Source organism: Ascaphus truei, chromosome 3, assembly GCF_040206685.1.
Source record: "Ascaphus truei isolate aAscTru1 chromosome 3, aAscTru1.hap1, whole genome shotgun sequence".
Taxonomy (NCBI): Eukaryota; Metazoa; Chordata; class Amphibia; order Anura; family Ascaphidae; genus Ascaphus; species Ascaphus truei.
In genome coordinates, this window is record NC_134485.1 from 21,101,102 (window position 1) to 21,116,801 (window position 15,700).

The window sequence follows — 15,700 nt, forward strand, 5'->3', positions numbered from 1 at the left end:
TCAGATTAACCCAGCGGGACTAGGACTGCCAGGGACCCCTGCTGTGTTAATCCTATGAGCCATTAGTCTTTCTGCAGAAATGTCATTGAAATGTTGCAGCATGTACCTGGGTCTTGTTGGTGATAGCCCCAGATTTTCCAAGACAAGTTTTAGAATACTCGTTAGCGCACCTGTAGGTGCAGGGCGCCCGCTTTGATGAGCTTACCCTTACTGGGATATACACCCGGCTCTCCTGGTCCTTTTTTCGGCTTCAATTCCTAGCCGCGACCGCTACGTTCAATTTGTAGAACTTGGCCGCAAAAGACGGGACTTAGTCTCTGCAAGGTAGACTTTCCTAGCTTCAAAACGAAGCCGGTTGCTCTGCTATTTGCAACAGAACAACTTTGAAAAGTCCACCTTAGCTTCATCGACACAAGTCACTGGATGGTCTGGTTCTCTGCCTCGGCCATCTCCTTACATACACTCTGCTAAGCTATCCTAAGCATGGAGGTAGGAGGAGAGACCATTCAGAGCATGGGAACCCTATCCCACTAGACAATAGAAACAGGGACTTGTCTCTTGGCTGACGTCAGAGGAGGGGGCATGCCTAGCCCCATGGGTGGGACATACAAATTGACCAATGCGAAACATGCCAACATTCTGTCTCTTCCACCAGTCAATCCATTGCCACCTACTGGGCTAGCTCCACTACGTCTGGCAGACCAGAGATTCCCCCCTGCAGAGGGTCTCTGTTCTCCGGACTCAGTACTCCACCCTGCCCCGGTCACTTAGCACCATGACACCCTCAACATCCCATCTCCTCTTTGAACTATGGACTCTATGCAGACTTGCTGGCACCTTAAGCAGATGCCCTGTCTGACTGCATAGAGCCTTGTAATACATGTATAAAACACAGAAAACATATTTTAATACATGGGGGCTTTGGGAAGACTCATAACTGTAAGGGAAATAGGACTGAGATATTGGGCTCGAAAACCAGGAGTCTGGTGGACACTGGGCAGCCCCGGTGTAATTCCACCCGCGTACCTGCTAATCATGCCTGCTCGCCAGGTAGAATTAAGGTACTAATGGTAACCCTGGTCCCCGAACTCCTGCAAACAAAATTATTGTATTCTTACCCAAATATCCCACCTAAAACTTACACACAGGAAGTTTCATGAGTCTGGGGCAAAGGGAACATGAAAAGTGGAAAAGCAGGGGACACTTTAACTTTTCATGCAAGGATATCAGGCCCCTGGCTTATGGTGCTATGTAGCTCCCAGGTATCCCACGGTTTCAGGGGTAACCAGTGGGCTTAAGCTTTATTATATAGCCTGGTCACCCCCATACCGTCACAGTTTGTGTTACAGATGCAGTCAGATTTATCTCCACCCTACCCCGCACTTGATCAGGTGAACCTTGGACAAAGTGCAGCCTGATCACTGTCAAGTGCAGAGCAGGGGGAAATTTCCCATCAGGATTAACACATATGGTGAAGTACTGATAAATCTCAGAGGATTTTTTGTTAGAACTAGAAAATCTTCTAACTTTGGGTTTAAAAAAACAAATAATAAGTAAGGAGGAATTTGAGTTTATTCTTATTAATAAAACAACACTTCTGGTATTTTACCATCACCAAAACGGCATAAAGATCCTCTATGTCCCCCGGGAAGACACATCATTTGGGGGTCAAATCAATAACATCTAACCTGTCTGCTTATATTGATTTTTTTCTGCAACAATCGGTAAAAAAACCTCAAATCATACTTACGAGACACAACTCAAATACTTAATCTACTTAATAATATAACATGGACAAGTCAATATACTTTGGTTACATTTGATGTAACGTCACTATACAGTACACAGTTACAGGGCACAAACAAAGGTGTTTAGCAGCTAAATATTTTTTGGATCTTGAAGGCACATTCACGGAAGCACAAATTGATTTTTTAATTACCACTATTCAATTTACACTTGATCATAATTATTTTTGGTTTAACGCCGATTTATTTTTTTAATTAAGAGCATAGCCATGGGTACCAGGTTTGTGCCAAGCTATGTTAATCCCCTTATGGGAATGAGGGAAGACCAATACATCTGGTCCAAGCATGAGTTTGGAGCAAACCTGGTGCTCTGGAAATGTTTTATAGATGATACTGTATGTTCTTTATTTGGCAAGGTGATAACCGTACACTTTTATTATTTAAATTCTAACACTTTTAATTTCAAATTTACTCACAAATTTAGCACCACACAATTAGAATTTCTTGACTTGTCCATTTATATAGAGGACAATAATATCTGTACAAAAACCTATAATAAACCAGTCAACTGTTTGAACTATATAGAAGTAGACAGTAGCCATTACAATAAGTGGTTGGATAAGGTTCCATATGGGGAAGTATGCAGAATAAAGCAAAATTGCAGTAATAACACCGTGTTTGAAGAACAGGCAGAGGAAACTCTAAAGAAAAGTAAAAGTAAGAACTATAAGGATCTAATCTTTGAGGAAGCATATTCCAAAATTAAAAATCTAGATAGGAAAGAACTACTATCATATAGAAATAAGAGAGAATCTACAACAGTAACAACAGATGGAGACATCAATGTTCCATTTATAACACAGTTTAACCCATTAGCTCCCAAGATAAAACACGTCATAAAAAAACATTGGCATTTGGTATTAAAAGATCTGATTTTGCAAACTTTCAAAAGCAGCTACACTTAAAAAGAAAATAGCTCCCAGTTGTTTACATAATTCTAAAAATATGACTATTGCACAGACATTTATGGAAACTAAAGGTTTCTATAGATGCCTTAAAGGTAAAATATGCTAAATTAACCTTGATCAAGCGAAACAGGTCAAAAAATTATCTTGCACTAAAACAAATACTGAATATATAATTTAAAATGTCATCAATTGTGACACAACCAATGTAATTTATCTTATTCAATGTCCATGTAATAAATAATATATAGGTTGTACAACTGGAAAACTCAAATTGAGATTTGCTGAACATATAACCAATATTCAAAAGGGATTTATTCAACACAATCTCTCTAAGCACTACAAAGAGTTCCATAACCAAAATCCTACAGGAACAGTCTGTATAGGTATTGAAAAACTTCCATTTAACTGGAGAGGGGGGAGGGGGGATACTGTTAATGAGATGTCCAGACTGGAAACCAGATTGAGACCATAAAATGAAAACTCTCATCCCACATGGTCTAAATGTTGACATAGATTTGGGGGCCTTTCTAGTAACCTGACATTACAACAGGCCTCCCAGCATATCCATTTCACCCTCTCTACAGCTTTAATATACTGTATAACACACGTAGAGTTCTGTTTCCCTCAATATCTGTCAACAATAGAAATATGTTACTTTGTGATTCCCGAGTCGGTCCTAATTTTTTACTATTTATATCCTTCTACCTGTGCTACCATGGTACACTTGCAGAAGAAACCTATGAGGTCTTAATCTCTGTACTATAATGTTATCTAAGAAGAACTCTAATGTTGGTCTGTTAATATGCATCACAGAACGCAACTGATCAGATTTTCTCTAGGACCAATATAGCTACTCGTAGTTCACAGTTCATCAACTCCATTAAGTCCAATGTGGCTTTCATACCCAGCCCACACCCAACATGTAAAAAACGATTCCTATTGACTGAACATCCTCTCCCCCCCATGTGCACATCACTTCTATGCATGCTGACTGCCGAGTTTTAATCCAACAATTTGAAAAAGATAGCACCTCTAATACAGCTTGCCCAGTGCTCTACAACCTCCTCAGATATAATAATAACTTTATTTCATATAGCCTTTTTCTCCCATTGGGACTCAAAGCGCTTCCCAATTACAATAGTGTGCGATATGCAGCACATAGGAGTTTTGTCCCTGCCCAGGTGCAGTGCGGGGCTCAATGCAGGGCGGTGGCGCGGGACCCCTTACCTACTCCTATGCGATCTCTTGCTGTCAGTATCCCTCCTCATGGCGCCACGACGTCAAATAGTGCTGCATTGCCATGACATATAAACGTCACTTGGCGTCCCATTGTCATGCAAACGCGACACTATTTGAAGCCACAGCGGCATGAGGAGGAATACTGGCAGCTAGAGATCGCGTAGGAAAAGGTAAGAGAGTTACAGAGGCCCCGTGCTCTCCCCCGACAGCCAGTTTCATTGTGGTGGGGAAGAGCGTGGGGCTCGGGGCAGTGGCACCGACTGCATCACCATTAAGCCGGCCTTGCCCAGATAAGTTTACAATGCATGATGTTGGTGCATGAGGCACAGGGGGATAAAGTGACTTGCCCTGGACCTGATCAGGTTCCCCTGATTCAAACTCTGTGTCATTGTTTACAGAGTCAGTGTCTTTACTCACTGACCTGCCTCCCATGGTTTATGCACGTACTGGTACTGTATTATAATTTATATCACTTTGTGTCCTAGATTTCACATTGGATCTTAAATACCAGAAAATACCTTTTAGAGTCTGCCATCTTCTTCGAAGTGCGCATGCACTAATCCCAATCCTTAAAAAACATTTAGCTAATCTGTCATATTCCAAACCAGACTACCCCGGAAGCAGAGACTGTCCGGTTCATGTGATTCTAGTAGATCGCCTTGTCTAATTGACTAATAACTGAATACCCCCTTACCTCAAGCTGCGTATTGTGAAACTGATGTTTTCTTTGGTGGCAATTAGAGCATTCACACTGCTTCAGCAACACCGTTTATTCAAGACTCTCCCAATTATCCTTACCAAACCTGGTCAATTTGTAAGGATGAACAAGCTCAAAGAGGCTCTGTTATTTTTACTGCCACCCAACTGCATTCCTGTCACTCATATCCCAGAAATTCATATTACATCAATCATCCAAACTAGTACAGCTCAACCCCGTTATAACGCGATCCGTTACAACGCGAATCCGCTTATAACGTGATGCAAGCGTGGCTCCAAATTTTTGTATTTATGAATACTTTACAACACGATTATTGGTGTCTTAAATACTTTATTGTACAATGCATACAATTGTACATTATTTCTAAGGCAATCCGCTTATAACGTGATGTGATTCTATGGACCCCAAGCACAGCGTTATAAGGGGGTTGAGCTGTATGTGGTTAAATAAATTTCTCCTCTAATAATATACACAGCACCTTTATAGGATTTATGTATTTATTCTAGAAAATGAAATTGTTTTAAGATAATCAGTAAGAAAAACAAAATTACTCTCCCAAAAATGTATGCTAATTTGAAGAAAAGGCACAATAATTATGACCACTTAGTTAAAAATATCCTGAGAATTGTTACCTGGATGAACGCCAAACACACACACATTCTCCGTCCCATGTGCTAGCCAGCTGGCACATGGTGCTGTTAAGTGTCACATTACATACACGTACAAGCATACAGCCGAGATACAACTTCCATTTCCCTGATAAGACTGCAGACTGAGCCTCACAATCCCAACTCACTGCGGATTGACTTTGAAGAATTCCCAGACATACACAGAAAGATTAGAGGAAGTGTTGCAATTTTTGAAAGGCTTTGGAAAATTATCTAGGGAAACATTTATTAGAGAATGAACATTAAACACATGGGGAAGAAAATAAGTTCCAAGCTCCTTTATTACAATAGACCACAAACGTTGAGTCTACAGCAAGAGTAGCCAACTCCAGTCCTCAGGAGCTACCAACAGGTCAGGTTTTAAGGATATCCCTGCGTCAACAGAGCTGGCTCAGTCAAAGTCTGAGCCACTAATTGAGCTCAGTCGGAGCTACTGATTGAGCCACCTGTGCTGAAGCAGTGATATCCTGAAAACCTGATCTGTTGGTTGCTCTTGAGGACCGGAGTTGGCCACCCCTGGTCTAGAGCTTCTGAATAGTCCAGATGATAATCACTAGTCGTGTACAAATCCATTATCAAAACTCATCTCGTAGGTAAAGATATGATACTAACAAACAGGCCTGCTAGTAATAGAAAATGCATACCTCTGTTCTTGATTGAAAAATATATTTGGACAAACATTTTTTTAAGCATGCCCATGCAATGTTTTGCCAATTGCACAACTAGCATTTTAACTAAACCGACAGTTTCAGACATAGGACTGACATGAAATGACCTCCCGGTGCAAACAATACCTAAATACAATGCACAACTGTGACTGCATGACATTCGTACCTTTGAGCTTGGTGGTGGGGCCAGACCAAAAAATACATGTATTTCATTCCCTTCTTTGGCATCGAAGAAAGACTCGAAGTCCTGAAGGAAAACAATTATTTTTAGAATGAGTAAAAATGACACTGAAAAAAACAATAATCTTATATCAATCCAAATGTAAACAGCTCATGGGACAGTTCAATCTGACAAAATACATTGCACAGACATCGCTGTTACGGTGTCTCCATCCCACTATTTGAAAGCTTCTAAAGGGGTAACCTTAAACATCACCAGAACCAAGGGCAGTGTTTTCCATGTTTCCTAGGTTTCCCTTGGGTGTCCCTAAAAGTTTCCCTGCAATTACCAGGTCATTTGAAAATGTTACCAAATAGAGAATAATTTACAATGTATCTGATCTCAGACACGCTATTAGAGAGGGTTGGGGTTCCTTACAATGTATCTGATCTCAGACACGCTATTAGAGAGGGTTGGGGTTCCTTACAATGTATCTGATCTCAGATGCACTATTAGAGAGGATTGGGGTTCCTTACAATGCACCTGATCTCAGGCGTGCTATTAGAGAGGATTGGGGTTCCTTACAATGCATCTGATCTAAGTCGTGTTATTAGAGAGGATTGGGTTCTTTACAATGGATCGTTGGGAACCAGCACCCTGGGGTCTCCAAGAGTTATCATGCAAAAAGTTATGTGAAGAAAACAGACTCAAAAGTATCACTGATATAATATATGCACATACTGCTTTTAATTTCATATTTGCACTTACTAAAATCAAGTGTTGTATTGTATTGTATGTCTTTATTTATATAGCGCCATTAATGTACATAGCGCTTCACAGTAGTAATACATGTGGTAATCAAATAAATAACAGATAATATAAATAACAGATCATGGGAATAAGTGCTTTAGACATAAAAGTAACATTAAGGAAGAGGAGTCCCTGCCCCGAGGAGCTTACAGTCTAATTGGTAGGTAGGGAGATCCAAGCAAGGGAAATTATAACGAGAGAGAATTTCATTACATATATTACAAAGAGAAAAGTATTTCACCCAAGCATTTTACAGGTCACTTTACAGCTTCTATTTAACTTTACACCGATATAACCGAGGTGTGGCATGAATAGGCCCCTATTGGATGAATGTTGAGGAAGAGTCAGTTGAAACAAAATTAGCACACCAAAGAAAGAAAGACATACATAATTTGGTGCAACACGCAGCTGTATTACATGAAATATGTTGCCTTTTGGATAATAGAAATGTGTTTCTGAAATATTAATATACATTTTTTGCAATGTCCTTTTATGCACCTCAGTGTCCTTCAATGGTTAAAGTTGCAATACCTTTTGCAGTTGGGGGGGTGTAACAGGGACTTATCACTGTTGGAAAAACTTTCCTCTAATCAAGCAGTGTGCTGGTTAATTGCACACCAGCAATCAACCAGACTCCACCTGGCTGATTAGGACTGTCAGAAAAAGCCTGTTCTGAGAAACAGGAAAGAGATTCCTTAGCCCACAGAAGGACTGTATGCTGCCAGCAAGACAAGGGGAGCAGACCTCTATACATGGACACAGAGAGTGCCATAGCACACAAGGACGCTGACCCAGGAGAACAGCTACCCACCCAGCTAGATAGGGCTGAAGTTAAATGTGTAGTGATTTCTCCAAAGTGGAGTAAGTTTTTCTTTTATGTTTGTGTTTGCGGTATTGTTTAAAGGAACTGGCGCAATAAAGCTTTATTTTAATTTCACCTTAAAAACGGTCTCCATTGCATTACTCTGCACACATCTCTTACAAGGGGTTATTATTATTTTTACTAGGTTTGAAGCAGGGAGTCTACAGAGCTGAACCGCACTGATCTCAGTTCTGTGGACCTCTTACTTCCCAAGATACTTTTATTGGAAGGTGTTTCCTGTAGCTGCCCCAGCTGCGCACAGAAGAAGTCCGTTTAAAAGGTCCTGCAGGCCCTTAGGAAGCCGAAAGTGGCGCAGGTCCATCACCACTGCAACATGATCAACGCCTGTCAAGGAAACATTTAAGGTTCAATTGCTCGTTGAGACCACCTCCAATACTTGTTCGTATATGAAATATCCAATACGCTTCCCTCCTTAAAAGGGCAGTATCTCTACATAAGGATCCCTTTAATGATGGTATAATTTCGATACCCATGACCCTCATGGCTGATATGGGATGTTTGTATTGGACACAATGCTGCACCAATATCGTTGGATCAGTACCTTTTTTAATGACACTCTTATGCTCTATAAAGCGTTGTTTCAACATCCTTGTCGTCTTACCGACAGAGTATCCCACAGAGGCATCTGAGGAAGGACACTACATGTGTAGACCTACAGGTAATCCTATGTTTGATTTTAATGCTCTCACCAGTACATGGAAGGCAAAACGTATCCCCAATACATAATCTATTGCATATGGAGCAATTGCAATACCTGAAATTTCCGGGCTTTCCCTGACTCAAAAAATGGGCAGTTTGATAAAAAAATGTTATCGCTAGATTTAATCAATGTGTTTAAGATATTCCTCCCTTGTATAAAAGCTAGCATGAGAGGTTCTCTATCCAATTCGGATCAATTTTGGTAATATTGCAAGATATGCCAATTTTTCTCATGGTAGATCTCAGGAAATTACTTCCTCTATTATACGCAGTGGGAAAGATTATCCTGTCATTAGAGCATCTTTTTTGTCCAATAGGGGGTACATCCCATTCAAAGGCCTCCTCCACTGAGGATAATGTGTAACCTCTGTCCATAAAGTGTTCCTTCAAATCAGAGATTGCAGGGCCCAACCGTTCAGATCTATCCGTAATCCATGAAATCCTCACCATGATGAGTGATAACTATCGGCCCTTAGTACAGCATTCCTATCTGTGGGCTTCCTATAAACATCCATGTTGGTTACCCCATCTTCTAGACCAGGGGTGGGCAACCTATTTTTCAATATAGCCTGGGGGGGAGAGAGAGAGACAGAGATCGATCTGGGCAGTTTGGGGGGGGGGAGAGAGAGAGAGAGAGAGAGAGAGAGAGAGAGAGAGAGAGAGAGAGAGAGAGAGAGAGAGAGAGATCTGGGCAGCCTGGGGGGGGAGAGCGAGAGAGAGAGAGAGAGAGAGAGAGAGATCTGGGCAGCCTGGGGGGGGGGGAGAGAGAGAGATATCTTGGTAGCCTGGGGGGAAGAGAGAGAGAGAGATCTGGGCAGCCTGGGGGGGGAGATAGAGAAAGATCTGGGCAGCCTGGGGGGGGGGGAGAGAGAGAGAGAGATCTGGGCAGCTTGGGGGGGGGAGAGAGAGATCTGGGCAGCCTGGGGGGGAGAGATCTGGGCAGCCTGGGGGGGGAGAGATCTGGGCAGCCTGGCGGGGGGGAAGAGATCTGGGCAGCCTGAGAGTGGGGGGGGGGAGAGATCTGGGCAGCCTGAGAGGGGGGGGAGAGATCTGGGAAGACTGAGAGGGAGGGGAAGAGTTCCAGGCAGCCTGAGAGGGGGGGGGGAGAGATCTGGGCAGCCTGAGAGGGGGGGGGAAGAGATCTGGGCAGCCTGAGAGGGGGGGGGAAGAGATATGGGCAGCCTGAGAGGGGGTGGTCTGGCAGCATGAAGGCAGCATGAGCAGGGATCTGGTCAGCAGGAGAGGGCATGGGGGGGTATCCTAAGCTGGGTGGTGGGGGCTTATGCAGGCTGTTGGGGTTTAAAGAGGCTGTGCTGGGGGCTGCTCCCTGGGTCTATGGCTCATGGTGGAGCCAATAGTGCTGCCGAAGTTACTTTCAACCCCCTGACAGTGGCTGGAGCCTCCCTGCACCGCCGAGGAGCAGACACTGGAGAGAGGCTTCCTCTCTGTGCTGCTGCAGCTTCTCCTGTCCCTGTGGCTACCGGTGCAGTAAGAAGCAGGGGGGGGGAGGGAGGAGAGAGCTTCCTCTCCGTGCTGCTGCTGCTCCGGTTCCTGTGGCTGCCGGTGCAGTAAGGAGTGGGAGGAGGAGGAGGAGAGAGCTTCCTCTCTGTGCTGCTTCTCCTGTCCCTGCGGAGGAGGAGGGAGGAGGCAGGAGGACTGTACAGTGAGTCCCGGCGGCTCTATTCGCCACAGTTTCACTGCCAATTCGCCACAAGTGGCGAATGGTGACAGAGTTGCCCACCCTGGTTCTAGACCAACAGTGTGCAAAGTGGGGGGCGCGGGCGGTAGCCTCTTCCCCGAGGCATTTAAATTAAATGCTGGGGGATTGCATGAGGCCTCTGCAACTCACTTACCGGGATTCTGAAGAGTTGCTGTGATGCGTCGCCATGGCAATGCAGTGTCAAATGACACCACGGTGTCATGCAGAGTGACATCACACATCTGTCTCCATGGCAACGGGGTGGCGTCATTTGACAACGCCAAACAAGGTAAGGGGGCGTGAGAACGAGCAGGCAGGGGGCACAGCTTCAAAAGTTTACGCTGCCCTGTTCTAGACTAACTAATACATCAAGAAAGATATTTCTGTACTGCTCCAGTTATTAGTAAAATGTACTGGAGTGACCAATTGATTAAGATAATCAAAGAATAAAATCAATTGGTCTTCTGTACCTTTCTGTAAGATGAAAATATCATCTATGTACCGGTAATAGCAGAGCATATGAGCGTAATGTCCAATGCATAGATATATTCTCTTTAAAAGTGTGCCATAAATAAATTAGCATAGGCTGGGGCCACATTACTACCCATAGCAGTTCCCTTGATCTGCAAATAATACTGCTGCTCAAATTTCAAATAATTTGTATCCAATATAAAGCATAATGTACTCAATGGGAACGGAATCTACATAATGAGATATTAATGCTACCTTAACCACCTCAAGACCTTCATCGTGGGGTATGATGGTATATATACTATATAATAAATCATAATGGCATACATAAAAATTCATAAAACACACAAAACCCCAGCAAGCTCTTTTTGGGAACCCCTGAGCCCCCACAAAATACATATATATATATAAGTGTCAAAAATGAGAGCTATTGAGCGTGGCATATGTATACAACAAACGACAGAGAAGCCCAATGCTACATCCAATATGACAAAAATACACAGTAAAATACTTATATATTCTCTTGAAAAAGGGTAATTTAGTTTAACCCTTTGGCCAAAGCGTTGTAAGCTTGCGAGCCACGACATGGCAGACACCTGTTCGCAAGTCCTAACACTACCAGATAAAATACTAATATATCTCTATTAGGATTACAATTCTCATTACCTCTATTAGGAGGGAGAAAGTCCACCATTGGATCTGTATCCAGTAGAATGAAAGGACCTACTCACTTGGGAAGTGGGGAGGGGCGGGCTTAAAACCTGGGAAGGATGAGCCACCAACCTCCAACAGCTGAAACAGCTGAATATATTTTAATCCTAATAGAGATATACAACGCTTTGGCCAAAGGGTTAAACTAAATTACCCTTTTTCAATGTTTTCATGGAAAAGTGGCTGAGTCTGTCCTGCCAATATACCTGCATCTGAAAAATTCAGCCTATGGGATTCGGTTTCCTGGTTCCGCCCTGCACCTTCATTGGAGGATCTCCCTATTTATACCCTCTGCTTCAGACTCTCATTGCTGGGCATAGTCTTGTGTGACACCATGCCTTGCTGCATTCTGTTCCTGTTACCATGCCTTGCTGCATTCTGTTCCTGTTACCATGCCTTGCCTTGCCTGTTTACCCGCCGTTGCCTGACCTTGCTACTCGCTTGGTCCACCTCCAAGTCTCAAGAAGTGCGGCTTCTCTCACTGCGTCTCTCACTGCGTCTCTCACTGCATTACCGTGTGTCGCAAGATTCAATACAGAATCACCCTTTTGACTGGCTGTGGATTGGAGATAGTGATCTGAGTGCTACAGCCATGATCCTACCCACAGCGGAGCCTGGGACTGCGCCGGGTGTGTATTGCCATCACTTCCGGGTCATTGGCAAACCGGAAGACGCACAGCGCGAACTACACGCGGAGAGACAGTGAGGAGTATACTGAGCCGAGCTGGGGACTGTCTGAGTATTATACTCAAATCTGCGAGCTCTCAGCCGTTGTTTGTGAGTTGAACCACAATTGATTTTATTAGTGTAATAAATTGTTCAAGCAATATTACATCGAGAGAGTGTGCCCCTCTTTTCCCTTCCCATATCTTAATATATAAAATCGAAAGCTTGGTACTAGCTGCGGTGAATCTGATTGGTCCTCAGCCTCTGGCTAATCAGATTGGTGGCTCTATGACATCACCCAACAGATTGGTGGCTCTATGACATCACCCAACTGTGTGTCTGTGTGTCTGTGTCTCTCTCTCATCATATTCACCCTCACGTGCGCCGCCCTGCACCGGCTCCCAGAAGGAAGGGAAGCGCGGCCCTCCTGCCCCAGCCGCCGGCGCTCACTTCCCTCCCTACCCGCCGCTCATTTCCCTCCCTACCCGCCGCTCATTTCCCTGAGATGGCGGAGCACAGCGGACAGACGGGGGGGTGGTATTCAGTCAGGAGAGAGGGGGGAGTCAGTCAGGAGAGAGGGGGGGGCGAGTCAGTCAGGAGAGAGGGGGGGGCAAGTCAGTCAGGAGAGGGGGGGGACAGTCAGGAGAGAGGGGGGGTCAGTCAGGAGAGAGGGGGGGAGTCAGTCAGGAGAGAGGGGGGGGAGTCAGTCAGGAGAGAGGGGGGGGAGTCAGTCAGGAGAGAGGGGGGGGAGTCAGTCAGGAGAGAGGGGGGGAGGGAGTCAGGAGAGGGGGGGGGAGAAGGAGTCAGGAGAGAGGGGGGGAGAGGGAGTCAGGAGAGAGGGGGGGAGAGGGAGTCAGGAGAGGGGGGGGGAGAGAGGGAGTCGGGAGAGAAGGGGGGAAGCCTGAACAGCTGTGAAGAGGGGGGGAAGGGAGTTGAGAGGGCGGATGGGGGAGCCAGAACATTACATCACGGGCAACGCTGGGTATACCAGCTAGTAGGATATAACTACGCAACTGCAATAAAATGTTCTATTTTGGGGGGTTTGAGTGCCCGCTGCCCAGTTTAAGTAATCAAGATGTATCAAAATTCAAGTGAGACATAAGAGTTCTTCTGGTTTACCTGCTGATCTGAAGCTGAAAAAGCTAACGATGGAATTAATGAGCCCTTATTCAGAAAGCTGAGATAGTGCTGATCTGGCACCATGGCGCAGAAAGCAATCTCGACGTATTGGGGCTATCCGTGCGATCGCACAAGATCAGCACAGCCGCAGTGTACAGAATAAGAGCCATGGTATCATAATTATAACAGTTGTTTCAACCTCAAAAGAAACACATTTAAAATCGATCCTAACAAAATGAATGTACAGTAGACCATTTTCTTTAAAGTGTGGCATATCTAACAAAGCACCGGATATTAAAGCAGCAGTCTAAGCTGACGGTTTTTATTTTCCCCTTTAATATGTGCATCAATACAATCCACACAATAATAAGTAATTAGCTAAGTTGCCGATTGATCCGTTCTTCTGTGAGCGAAGATTCGGCTCGGGGGTTCACTAAATGGCTGACAGTGCAGCAGAAGAGGACCAAAGATGGGGAAGTTATGTGACCAGACAGTCACTAGATACAATTGGTGCACTGCTAGAGGGGACAGGGCTCAAAAAGCAGTGTGCCAGAGCCTGTTTCAGAAGAGGAAGGGGGATGTGACTTTGTGAATGGTTGCTATAGAAACAAGCAAGCCTTGTTACATTATAATACATTCAAAATGTAATTCAGAGTTGTTTAAAAAAATGCTACACATACAGTATTTTCTCATGGTACAGAACTTATTTAATAAAAAAACCACACATAGGATATTGCTTGGTCTGCAGCTTTAACCCTTTCAACTGCCAAAATATCCACTGGCACATATGATCATTGTTACATGTTAAATTACTCTGAATCCTTTTTACTACAGCCCTATATACACAAGTGAAAACCCTCCTCTTCCATTCTGATTGCTCCCAGAACGGGACCATCCCCGTAAATTGTGCAAAGTAGCAAGTCTTTGCCAGAAATCCACGTTTGTGCCAATTCTTGTACGTTCTTAGTTAAGCCCCTCTAAAGTTTATCACTGAATGAGGCAAAATCTGCTGTTCACATCTTACCCCACAATATTGCTCCTCATTGAAAATCTGGGGGGGGAGAGGAATCCCATTCTGTGGCTTTTTTTCCCCAGGAACGTTGTCTCTCATCCATTGCCGATTGTCATCATTACACGCAATGTCTTTTGCTTCAAAGTCAATTCTGTTGGCCTCCAAAAAGCCAACCACCTCCTGTTGCTTCTTTTTTATCTATGAAATGTAAGAGGGGGGGGGAATACACTTTTTATATGTAGGATGTCTGTGAAGTCTGTCTCCAACTTACTCACTAAAAGACAGTCCAAAAGACTGTTCATGCTCCCACGGCTCAACAAAGTATCCGACCGTTCCTCCTTCTCTTACCGTGCACCCCAAAACTGGAACAACCTACCAGAGACTCTCACATCCACCACCAGTTTAAGTTCTTTCAAATCTAAGGCTGTTTCACATTTTAATCTGGTCTGTAACTGTTTCATACGCCTATAATATATATTTTCTTTAACTGTGCACGCAATGTCTTGTATATAATGTATACCCTGTTCATTTATGTAACTTTATTTGTAACCATGTATTATTTGTCTTAACTCTGTGCCCAGGAGATACTTGAAAACGAGAGGTAACTCTCAATGTATTACTTCCTGGTAAAATATTTTATAAATAAAATAATAAAAAAAGTCTTCAATTAGAATGTCTCATCAGTGGTTCCCTAGATGTCACTTGATTTTACATTACCCCCTTTCAACTGGATAAACCCGGAACAGGTGGTAGAAAGAAACACATTGAAGACACTCGGAGAGGTACCAGGTGAATACTGAACCAAAATAAAGTGAAGATTGGTTGGCATAATAATGCCATTTATTCTGCAGCTAGTGAAAAAGCCATCTGATACTTTAAGATTTTTTTTTAGGGATTTCGTAGTTCGGAATTTCATTTTTTTGAAAAATAAGTCTTTATTTTGGTACCTCTAAAATGTATTGTAAAGAGTTGCAGAATAACAAATGGCAGACGTTGACAGCCTATGACGGATCTCTGCTAAATGTAATCCTGTAATTTGTAACGTTAGTGTAACCCCTTTGCTATCAGGAGGCAGCAACGTACTGACATTTTAATGGTAAGCTTCTCACTCAGAGGAATACTGCAATGTACTTGACCTCAGAGGCCTCCCCCAACCCCCCCGAAACATCCCGCAAATAAAGCACACATACAGAGGTCTGGGGGTAGAATGGCCGCAGCTTGTATTCATATAAAGCAAAAGGGGAGGCGCGTACCCTGCCGTAGCGCTCCACCCACATGTAAGGCCAATGATGCTTAAATCATGGCCCGTTAGCCCAGACTGTCCCAAGTCCCAGCCGTTCAGCTAACCCAAGGTCAGCCGCGAGATGGGCCCCCGGTACTTAAAGCACAATGAGCCCTGCCCACTCGCCAACCATGCCACTGCCAGGCATTACCGTAACTGAGCCCCGTCTGGCAAGGTTAACC

The 15,700-nt window shown here is 43.9% G+C and overlaps 1 protein-coding gene across 2 annotated transcripts in view; it reads right to left on the reverse strand.

Moving 5' to 3' along the window:
- The window catches only part of SH3BGR (SH3 domain binding glutamate rich protein), a 91,018-nt gene that overhangs the window by 46,597 nt on the left and 28,721 nt on the right, over positions 1–15,700 (reverse strand). For both annotated transcript variants that reach the window (XM_075593731.1, XM_075593730.1), the window contains exons 2-3: positions 14,249–14,434; positions 6,173–6,253 (exon numbers count right to left, since the gene is read on the reverse strand). In XM_075593731.1, the coding sequence (XP_075449846.1) occupies positions 6,173–6,253; positions 14,249–14,434 (267 nt within the window). The remainder of the gene's footprint in view (positions 1–6,172; positions 6,254–14,248; positions 14,435–15,700) is intronic.